General features: G+C 42.0%; 1 protein-coding gene across 1 annotated transcript in view; it reads right to left on the minus strand.

The window, feature by feature from the left end:
- Positions 1–12,092, minus strand: part of LOC117366894 (mucin-19-like) — a 441,720-nt gene that overhangs the window by 111,391 nt on the left and 318,237 nt on the right. The window contains exons 62-63 of the mRNA XM_033958871.1: positions 3,200–3,352; positions 183–271 (exon numbers count right to left, since the gene is read on the minus strand). Coding sequence (XP_033814762.1) covers positions 183–271; positions 3,200–3,352 — 242 coding nt within the window. The remainder of the gene's footprint in view (positions 1–182; positions 272–3,199; positions 3,353–12,092) is intronic.

Genomic DNA, 12,092 nt, shown 5'->3' on the forward strand with positions numbered 1-12,092 from the left:
CACGGTTAACTCCAGTTATTCTTCCTTTCAAGATAAATAGCATGCCATAATTGTAACTTTTAAACAAAAGAATTACACAGGAACCATATTTTTAACTGAACTGAATGATTTAAAATATTCCATAAAAAATATGTTGGAGACCCAATGTATTTTACTGCTTACAAACTCTTTAAATTATATACCTCAATGTGTTGATAGACATCCACGATACTATGGCATTTCATATATTCCCCCGATTCCATTAATTTGCAATTATTTACAGCAAACAATTCTGGAAGAATAAATATAAATATATAAATCATAAACACTTATATTATTTATATTGGATTGTGTCCAATGGTTCTTCACCTTATTAAAAACCCTCCTAGCCAGAAATTCATCCATACATTTAAATGGGCAAGTGTAGATTCATATAGTTTCATATTGCAGCTTTGTATGGCTTCATATTGAGCACTTCACAATTTTTCTCTGTTATAATTTCAAATTTGGGACTCAAACTGTGGAGACTTTAACTGCATCTATAATTAAAGGCATTAGAGGCCTTGAAAGTAAATGTGAGAACTTACATAATGGGGACAGAAGACGTAATTTATATTTACCCCCCTTTTACAAATCTTCAAAAGTGTTTTTTTAGCGCCAGTCAGCACGCTAAATACTCTGTGTTGCTCCCGACGCTCATTGGAACTCTGAGTGTTGGAGCAGCGCAGAGCATTCAACACATTGGCCAGTGCTAAAAAACACTTGTGGTTTTATAAAAAGGGGGGGGGGTGAGTTAATTAACTTTCCAAAGATTCCTGGTATATCTCCACAAGAGTTGTTAAAAGAAATTTATGTTGGAACATCTCAAGATAGCAGCTCAATCACTCTTCCCAGTATCTAGAGCAGTATCTCTCAAACTTTTTTAGCTCTTGCACAGGACTCGGAGCAAAATGTTTTTTGCAGAAAAGTTTAATTAAAATTATAAAATTGCAAAACCAACAAGAAATTAAATTTGGGAGTTATTTTTATTTAAAGTACTTTAAGCTATAGAAACATAGAAACAGAAACATGATGGCAGATGAAGGCCAAATGGCCCTTCCAGTCTGCCCATCTGCAGCATCCACTAGCTCCTCTTTTCCCTATTGGCTAAGGCTCTTAACATTTGCATCTCCTCTTCCTATAGGCTAAGACTCTTTGAGCCTGCATTGTGAGATCATAGAGCTGCCCCTCCTCAGTAACCATTATCTCTTTCCCTCTCCGAGATCCCACGTGCCTATCCCAGGCTCTCTTGAATTCAGACACAGTCTCTGTCTCCACCACCTCTTCCGGGATACTGTTCCACGCATCTACCACCCTTTCCGTAAAAAGCTAAGTATGAGTAATTGTAACAATGGTGATGTGCTTATTTTGACTGCAAATTAACTCAAAACATGGTTTGATAGTCGAGAAGCAAAAACACATTTCATCATCCACTATCTGCATTTCATCATCCACTATCTTCTCTTTTTTATTATTATTATTTTATTTCTGAAGGAGCTGAAAATCCAAGTTTGCAAAGATAAGATCTAAATGGTAATACTCCCCCCCCTCTTCTACTAAACCGCGCTACCAGTTTTAGTGTGGGGAGCTGCGCTGAATGGCCCGTGCTGCTCCCGATGCTCAAAGACTTCATATGAACGTCGGGAGCAGCGCGAGTCATTCAGCTTGGCTCCCGGCACTAAAACCACTAGCATGGTTTAGAAGAGGCCCAAAGTTTTGATTGCTTTGTTGCTCAAGTTAGGATAACTACTTATAAAAAATAAAATTAAAATGACATGCTGTTAGTTTTCAAGGACCAATCGCATCAAAGAATGATGCTTGTCTGGGTTGTTGTAGCCTTAAGCACATAGATGCTCATAACATTGACAGACTCTTGTGTATGTGATGTACACATCATCTATTCTCTTCGGGGCACACCATTGTGCCTTTTCACACAGTTTGAGACACACTGATCTAGAGTGATCTATCCGTCCTCCAGCAAGGAGAAGCCTATATAAGAAGGAGCAGATGGTTTCTCTCCAATCTCCTAAGGTAGCCTCGATTTAGCATCTGTTTTGGAATCCTCTAGAGAAGTAATGGCTGTTTCAGCTACTCTTTTAGTCTTTAAGACCCAAATTCTGTAACCAGCACCTAAAATTAGGTGCCTATTCTGGAGGCGCCTATCTAAATTGAATAACGAGTTCAATTAAACTTTTTAATCAGCCCTGATTGAAACCTAGGCGCCTATCAAGTAAGCATGATTCTGTAACAGTCGCCTCTAAAAATTTAGGCGGCCTTTAAAAAAATAAGCGCTATGCATGTTAGGCGTGGGCATAGCTATGTGTTAGACGTCTTCTTACAGAATCACTGCTCTTAAGCGTGCTTAAGCGCTCGCAAGGGCGCCTAACTTTTAATTGTGCCTAGAGCTGGCCTATTTAATGGGCGCCTCAAAAATAGGTACCGCTCAGCATGATTCACTAAACAACACCCAATTTTATGTGAATCGCGCTGAACAGTGCCTATATCAGTGCCTAACTTTTGGGCGCTTCTTACAGAATTTGCCCTTAAAGGCCCTCTTTTACTAAGCCACGATAGAGGTTTGTACCATGGCCAGGGCGCTAAATGCTCCGACCCTGCTCCGATGCTCCTAGAATTCCACTTTGAAAACTACCTCAGGGAATACATGTGCATAGCCTTACAATTGCTACTTGAAAAGCATAAATTGGACAAATTTAGGCACATATGCTTGTACATTATAAAGTCTGGAAAATAAATATTAAACCCACACTCAAGAGCACATCTGCTAAGTGTAAATAAATTAATATACATAAACCAGCATATGGGGAAGAAGATTTTATAAAAGCTTATTTTTTGTGTGTGAACCACTATTTATCCATAGAAATATGAAGGGGTGCTGAAAAGTTCTCATCCCAACCAAGAAGAAAATAACTTGGATATGGTTCAGTCAATGATCTGAAACAATGTCAAACGATAGAATTTCGTTCTTCAAATTGGCAGTTAACGAAATAAGGTGATACTCTCTTTAGCTACAGTGACGACATAACGCTCAGAATTTAGGAAGTCGGTTGGTTGGGCTGGAAACTTTTCAGTACATCCTTCATATGTTTAAAATTTCCCCTTATACTTTCATTGCAACTGCTTGTGTGTTTTTCTACAGTAGTAGCAATTATTTGAGTATTACCGTTTTCCAAATTAACACATGAAGGCGGAGGTGAAGAACATTTAGAAGAGCCGAGTCTCCAAGTTTCTATAAATGGAACTGGTGTAGACTCCATAATATTTTGAGGAGACCTAAAATCATTGGATGCATCGCCATCGCTTGATCCACAGAGTCCTTAAGATAATAAAAATACAATAGCATATTTAAGTAATTTTTCCTTAAGATGGTCAACACTATTTACTACTACAGATCATAGATTGCAATTCAATCACCCCCAAATGCTATATTACATTACATTAGTGATTTTTATTCCACCATTATCTTGCGGTTCAAGGCAGATTACAGAAGAGGTTTTCTGGACATGTCTAGAGGTGTTAAATGTTTCATACGGTGTTAGTTAGTCTTCATGGATTTCTTGAATAGCAGGGTTTTAATTTCTTTTCTGAAAGTTTTGTAGTCTGGGGTCGCGATTAGTATATTGGAGAGTTGGTGGTCTAGTTTTGCTGCCTGTGTGGCTAGAAGGCCATCATACAGTTTTTTTCCATTTGACGTGTCTGATTTGAGGGTATGTGAATGGGGTCTGGGTTCTCCAGTGTCTGGTTGTGGTAGTTTGGATTAGGCGGTTGTTCAAGTTGGCTGGGCTGTCACCATTTATGGATTTAAATAATAGACAGTAGAATTTAAATAGTATTCTTGCTTGAATTGGGAGCCAGTGTGAGTCGAGGTATGCCTCGGTGATGTTGTCATGGCTTCATTGTGAATAGATTAGTCTCAGGGCTGTGTTTTGTACTGTTTGTAGTCATTTTATCATTGTTGCAGGGCAGGGGAGATAGAGGATGTTGCAGTAGTCAAGGAGACCTAGGACTAGGGACTGGACCATGAGCTGGAATTGTTTTCTGTTGAAGAATTTTCGAACTTGCCTTAGGTTTCTTTTGACTGCGATTGATTTCTATATCGTTTTGTTGATTTGTGGTTGCATGGTGCTGCATCTGTCTATCGTCATTCCCAGAAGTTTTAGAGTGGGTTGAATGGGGTATGTGATTGAGTTTATTACTAGGTTTGTTATGGTTGGGGTTTTATTTTTTTCTAGAAGTATGAATTTTGTTTTGTCTGGGTTCAGTTTTAGTTTGTGATCTTTCATCCATCTTACCACTGTTTCTAGAGTTTGTGACAAACCTACTGCACCCCTGAGGTTTATCACAGGGAAATTTAATAAAACATACAAACCCCGGTGCAGAAGGGCTGACCAGGTCAATGCCCAAGAGAGTAATTCAGCTGACTACCCTGTAAGCAGTGAGGAAGACACAGAGACAGAACAAGAAAGTTTTGCCTTACCTAAGTTAGTGTCTAAGCAAAAGCAGAAATCTATGCTCTCTCATTATCCAGTGCCTGTGAAGAAGGCAGACAAGCAGTTTTCCCTGAGAGAAACAGCACAGGCAGGGGGAAGGAAGCCGTTCCCCCCCCCCACTGAAGCTACAGCGAAATGGTTTCTTCCCTCAGCTTAAAGCCAGGCTCTGTAGAGAGCTAAGGGAGAAGGAAGGAACCAGGAGAAACCTGAGGTAGGAGCAGTGCAGAGGCAGAGAGCCCAGCATGAGGCTGAGCTTGCTTGGGAGCAGCCAGGGCAGCTTACTGATTCCGATTGGGAAATGAAGGAAGAACAGCTTGTGAACTCTCCTTCAGAATCCTACCTTCCTGAGCCTATGGTGATAGAGGAGTGCAGTGCTGAGTTTGAGAACTAGCCAGAGCAAATGGAAATAGCTTGAGTACTGAGTGCAGGGGAAGATTTTTTTCCCTTGCTGTGGGTTTTTTTCTCTCTGATAAACTGGGATAGTGTTATGCCAGAGACTGTAATGTTTGAGACTGCAAAGTTTGCCTTCTGATTAACTGGCTGGGGTTGAGCACAAGAGACGATACTGTTCTCCTGTACAAACAGTAAATTATTTGAAACAAACGCTGGGCAGCAAATCAGCCTGGGAATTGCTCAGGTTCTTGTTCCCAAACCTCCTGAATGCTTAACAGCTATTATCTGATTGCTATCAGGGTAGGATTAACCAATAGGCCAAGTAGGCACATGCCTAGGGCCCGAAATGGTCAGGGGGGCCCGATGAAGGAGTGCATCAACATTGTTTTTTCCAAACGGCGATGGACCCCTCCAGCATCGATCGTCAATGTGGCCCCCCTCAATCGACAATGCGGGCCCCACCCCAATCAGCAATGCAGCCCCCCCCATCGATGAAAAGTAAGACAAGCAAGCAACGTGGTTAAGAAAGGCAACGGGAACTGTAGTTTTGCAAGTGGTGCTGCTTGCCCAAAGCTTCCCTCTGACGCAGCTTCCTGTTTCTGCCTGGGCGCAGGGTGGGGCGAAGCAGGGGGCCCAGTGTATTTGTGTGCCTAGGGTCCCTCGATGAATTAATCCTGCCCTGATTGCTATAGCAACCTGTGAAATTGCTCTGCATGCCTTAGAAACGTAGGACTAGAAGACTGCTCCGTTTTTGCTTGTTAACTACAGCTCAAGCCTAGTGAGTGTTTTCCAGCTAGCCATTTTCAGCAGGACATTTCTAAAGCTGAAAGGACTTTGGACTCTAATGGCATATAGCTTGCATAAGTATAAGACTCTGATGAAGAGAAATGTTATGATTTGTAATTTATTTGACAAAGCCCAGAGCAGATTGAATTGTATTTTTGTTTTGAAGAATTTTTTGCTAGTTTGTAAAGTTTCATGCCACCGGTGGAACCAGGATTGCATTGTGTTGCTGAGGCTAGTGGCCCAATAAAGCTTATAATTTCCACTGAAGCCATTCTGACTGAGGGAGTTTCTCTAAAGGAACGTATACAAGCTGGGCTAGGTGATAGCCTAGGGGTGTCCCATTTGAAAGTTTCCCCTACATCAAAGGGGCCCATGCCAGAGTTTAAGTTATATATCACTGCCAGGCTGCCTAAAGCGCTCAGCTGAGGCACAATGGGTGACAAGTTCTGTGTATTGTGTCTGTCATGGTGGGCGTTGGCTGATCAAAAGGAAGGAGAATGGTGATGTCGTCTGCATAGCTATAGGAGGTTAAGCCTATTTTGTCCAGGCAGGTGCCGAGGGATGCAATGTAGATATTGAAGAGTGTTGGGGATAATGGCGATCCTTGTGGTATGCCACAGGGGTTGGACCATGGTTCTGATTTTTCTTTGTTTGTCTTTATTCTGTAGGTCCTGGATTGTAGGAATCCTTGAAACCATGTATGTACTTTGCCTGTGATTCCTATTGTATCTAGTATTTGTAGCAGGATGCCATGGTCTACCAGGTCAAATGCTAAAGTGAGATCTAGTTGTATAATCAGCATTTTTTTTTTTGCCTGTGCTGAGGTGTTGCCTAGCTGTGTCCAGAAGGGAGCCTAGTAGTGTCTCAGTGCTGAAGTTGGTTCTGAATCTAGACTGTGTAGGGTGGAGCAAATTGTGATTTTCTAGGTAGTTGGTCAGGAGTTTAGCTACGAGGCCTTCCATTAGCTTGACATATAGTGGAATTGAGGCTATGGGTCTGTAGTTGGATGGTTGATTTGTTGCTTCTTTTGGGTCTTTTAAGATCGGGGTGACGATGGTTTTGGAGAGGTCTTGTGGGGAAAGGCCATCTGTGAGCATGGTTTGTATCCATTGCATGAGGAGAGTGCGGAATTTTAGGCTGGAGGTTTTTAATAGGTATGGAGAGCATTGGTTGAGGTCGCAAGCTGCGTCGCTGAATTTTTTTATAGAGTTTAAGGTCAGACCATTGTATTGTGGAGAAGTGGGACCAGATTCTATCTCCTGCAGCTGATTCTTTTTTTTTTTTGGGGGGGGGGGAGCATTGTGATCTCTTCTAGGTGGGTTGGGGTTCCTGTGAAGTTTGTCCTGGCAGTTGTAATTTTGTTTTTAAATTATTCAGCTAAAAGGGTGGCTGAAGGGGGAGGTTGTCGTTTTTGACTAGGTATGGTTTGGTGTCTGAGTTATTTTAGTAATTGGAATAGTTTTTTTGTGTCTTGGACTTCTATGCCTATTTGGTTTGTGTAGTATGTCTTTCTTTTTTCTTTTAGTTTGTATTGTTGGTTTAGTTTTTTCCATGCTGCTCTTGTGTGTTCTTGGTTACTTTTTCTCCATTTTCTTTCTAGTCATCAAGCCGCAATAAGATTTTTATCACTGGCTGGTGCAGTAAAAGCTCCGACACTCATAGGAATTCTATGAGCATAGGAGCTTTTACCACAGCAGCCAGCGATAAAAAAAAAAACCCTAACACAGCTTGATAACAGTGGGCCTATATGTGCTGACGTTAATGTAGAGCCAGAAATCCAACTAATAGAGAAATGCCTTTTTTGCGGCTGAGCTTGAAATAGGCTCAGCATGTGGGAAAGTCCCATAATATTAAACTAGCTTAGCAAAAGAGCCTCATAATCATCCTACACTGACAATAGCTTATGTTCTCTAAATTAACCAGAAACCTTTTCAAAAGGAAATGTTTTCAAATTCTGCCTGATCTGTAAATAATTTGATGCTGCTCACATATTATGAATCAAATTACTTGCTATGGGTATACGATCTTGTAAGAAAAATAGCAGGAGAGAGTGAACAGCCTTTATGAGGACCATTCCCTAATGTAGACAGTGAAACATGGCTCATGTCGGTTTATGGTCCAAATTTTTTGAGACAAATGTTTTTGCTGAAATATGGCTCCCGGTTTAAACATTTTTGAGATAAGTGTGTGGGGGAGGGGGGGGTTTAAACTATGACTATAAATTTAAGCATTCTAAGCTTTGAGAACTGGGGGAGAAATTTTTAAAAAAAATCTCACTTAAGGAACAATGTAATGTTACATATTGTAAAAAGATGTTAAAATCCTACAATAACAATGAACTGATGATGAGTTGAAATAAACCATAAGTTGATAACGTATGTGAAAAAAGTCACCACCAATGATTCATAGTGTAGTTAGTTCTAGCAAAATTTGGTGTTGGGATATGATTGTGAGGGCTCAAATATTATTAGGTATCATTTCATAGTATTTAACTGGTTTCTTGTTTAGAAGTTTTCTTTGGTTTCCTATACTGCAATTCTTAATTTCCCTCATAAGAGCTAGCTCTCCTGTTCAGTGTTGTTTATTCTGACAAGAGGGTGACAATGAAATATCAGTTTTAAATATCACTGGAGTATTTATATGCTCCTCTTTCTCTGATTTTGTGGCATTTACTGCCATTGAAAAGTAGAGATGAGACGCATCACCTAGCATCGAGGAAGAAGTTGATGGCCTTTATTTTCAGTCAGCATTTAGGGATTCTTTTACAAAGCTCTGGTAGCGACTGCTGCTGTGGTAATCGCTTCGGCACCCATGGCTTTGTAAAAGGTGGGTCAGTTAGGGGCCCTTTTACTAAGCTGCGCTAAGAAATGAGCTTAGTGCAACCTTGTGCTAAACCCATTTTTGCGTAGCCATGAAAAGGGGCTTTTAAAAATTTCATTTATGACTACATGCTAATGTTCCCATTAGTTTATGGCCATCTAAAACAAATTAATATGGGAGCCCTTACATTGGTTTTTCCTGTGCACTAAGGCCATTTGTATCGCAGCAGTAAAATGACCAATGTTCTACTTTCTGTATTAATGGCCATGCGGCCATTACAAATAATTACCACATGAGCTCTTACCGTCACCCATTTTGTAGACAGTGAGGGCCAGATTCTGTAATTAGACACCTAAAAAGATAGGCCCCTAAAGATAGGTGCCTATCTCTTGTCAATTACACATAGGCACCTATTACAGAGTCATGCCTATTGATAAACTTAGGTGCCTGTAAGGTAGGCCAGGGTTTTAAAGGCCTACATTATAGGCACCTAAGAACTTTACAGAATCACACCTAGTGGTGCCTAAGACCTTCTCCATCCCTAAACATGCCTACTTTGAAGTTAGGTGCCATGAGATAGGGGCCTATCTTTTGTAGAATCATGCAAAAGAAGATAGATGCCTATCACCCAATTAGTTTTTATTTTTTTCAATTGTGAGGTTATTAAAGCTCATAATTGAAGTCAATTTACTTATTAAGTTGGGCGCCTAACTTAGGGACCTATTTATTTAGGAGCCTATCTTGTACCTATCTTTAGGTGCCTTTTATAGAATTTCCCTCTAAGGGCTCATGCAGTAATCTTGAGCTAATCAGTAAGTGTGCAGTAATGTGGATGGACTAACTGATTAGCATCGCCAACTCTCTGCCCCAGACCAAAAAATACAAAATATATTTTGGCTCATGCAAATTTGGAACTTACCACAAGACACCTGAGCGCGTCCCATGATAAACCCTTTTAAGCTGTAGCAAGCCTGTGTTGCCATTTACTGCAGCTCAGTAAAAGGAATTCTATGTATGCTGATTTATACTCTACCCAGAATTGTAGAAACTAAGCAATACATAATTTAAATATAAAAAGAGGCCAATATTCTAAGATTTTATGCTCCTAACTGAGAACATTGCTCCTAAATTGACCTCTGAAAGTCTGCTGGGACTCAATTCCTACATTTAAGCTCCTAGTTTCACTAGGCCTATAACCCTTTCATGCCCATATTATTTTATAAATACAATATAATATGATTCACTTTTCCCCTCCCCTAGGAGGAGAGTGTGGAGGGGGCATTGACCCGAATATAAACCGGGATCCCCATTTCTGGGCCAATTTTTTGGCCCATAAATCCCGGTTTATATTAGAGTATATATGGTAACCAAACCGTAATCGACCATTCCCAGATCCCGACACATACTATAGCTATCAACCTTGTAATCTCCCTGGGAATGCCCAGGCTAATTTATTGTTGTAAACCGCCTAGAACTGAAAGGTATTGGTGGGATAGAAGACATTAATGTATTGTAATGTAATGTTAGAGCTACAGCTTCAGCACCCTGAGGGTTGTGGGTTCAAACCCAGCACTGCTCCTTGTGACCTTGGGCAAGTCACTTAATCCTCCACTGCCCCAGGTATATTAGATTGATTGTGAGCCCACTAGACAGATAGAGAATGTAAACCACTTAGGCTATAAGTGGTATACAAGCACTAAGATAAATAAATAAATATGGCAACAAGGGACATGAACAGGATAAAGTTAGGCTCTAAAACAATGTGTGGCAGCAGGGGCAGATTTAAGGCAGAGGAATAAAGGTTTAGCAAGGCAATTATATAAAGCAGTACCTAGAAGAATGCACCACTTATGTGCAGTGGCGTAGTGAGAGGTGCATGGGGCAGTGGTGCCCTCCCCGCTCCTCCCCCCGCTGCACATGTACACCCCTTCCCTACCCATACCTCTATCTCTTCACCAGCATAAGCAGCAACTCTTTGCTGGTCGCGCCAGCGTTAGCTCTCCCCCTGATGTCATTTCCTGGACACGTGACCTGGAAGTGATGTTAGAAGGAGAGCCAACGCTGGTGCGAACAGCAGGTTGGAGTTGCTGCTTGTGCCGGCGAAGAGATAGAGGTATGGTGGGGGGTGGGGGGAAGTAATGACGTGCGTGTGGCAGGATCAAGGGGGATGGAGAGGAGGAAGGGTACCAGCATCCTTACCAAGATGGCACCCAGGGCGGACTGCCTTCCTATTACTATGCCCCTGCTTATGTGCATTACTCGGCAGGTGCCTATGTGCCCATGCATTATTCTTTAATGCTGCACTTAATAACCTGGTGCCTAATTGCAAGGGGTTGTATATTTAGGGGCGGAGCATGAGCAGGCCATGGGCGTGTCTCCCAGTTAGGCACACCGGCCCAGATTCTATAAATGCCTGGTTAGCCGCCTAGATAGGTGTGCCCAACTGATCTAGGTGCCTAACTTTGGGTACCTTTTATCAAGTTGTGCTAGAGGTTTTTAGTGCCTGCCGGCAAGATAGATGCTCCGACGCTCCTGGAATTCCTAGGAACGTTAGAGCACTTACATCGCCGGCCTGCACTAAAAGGCTCTAGCTCAGCTTGATAAAAGCAGGGGTTAATTATTCAATTAGGTGTAATCGGTGCAGATACACACCATAAAAAAACAATTAAAAAAATAATCAGCTGGTAGATGCCTAACTGAGTAGTGCTTATCACTTCAAATTAGGCATCCACTCTGAGGTATGCCTAATTTGTATGCATGGTTAAGGGTGGATTCGGGTGGATTTTGAGTATAAATGGGAGTGCACCTAAGGTTTCAATGCTTACACGTGACTAAGACTGCTTAGCCACCACTAGGCACGATTCTCTAAACAGTACCTAGCAGATGACTGGCGATTGCATTCAACAGCACTTACAAGTTGGTCACCGTTTATAGAATCAGGACCATAGTTTATAGATTATTACAAATTATGTGCATCACTAGGTTCATTTAGGCACACCAACCAGTGGCGTAGCGAAGGTGAGAGGCTCCCCTCCCCACCCTCTTCTCTACCCGCACCCTGCTCCTTCCCAAACCCCCTTCCGTATACATGAACCTTACCTTTGTAATTTTCCAGGCATGAGCAATATTACAAACTTGCTGCCCGTGTCATGTCGGCTCCCCTCCGACGTCACTTCCTAGGCACAGGGACCGGAAGTGACGTCAGAGAGAGGCACCGCCGATGTGGGCAGCAAATTCGTAATGCTGCTCGCACAGGGAAAATGAAAGAGGTACAAGGGAAGGGAAGGGGCGTATGTGCGTGGCATGGTGGTCAGGAAAGATTGGGGTGCGGCAGAGAGGAGGATGGGTGCCAGCGCCCCTACTGAGACCGTGCCCGGGGTGAACCTCCCCACACCCATTACTACACCACTGATTCCAACTTACACTGTCTTTGACATAGTGAAAGAGGGCACGCCTAGACATAGGCGCATCAATGCTAACTTTGTTCTAGCATTCAAAAATGGAATCTTGGCACCACGATGCCGTTATAAAATTGTCCCACCATAGCTTAGCACTAGGCATCTCAAC

This window comes from Geotrypetes seraphini, chromosome 9, assembly GCF_902459505.1.
Source record: "Geotrypetes seraphini chromosome 9, aGeoSer1.1, whole genome shotgun sequence".
NCBI classification, from domain to species: domain Eukaryota; kingdom Metazoa; phylum Chordata; class Amphibia; order Gymnophiona; family Dermophiidae; genus Geotrypetes; species Geotrypetes seraphini.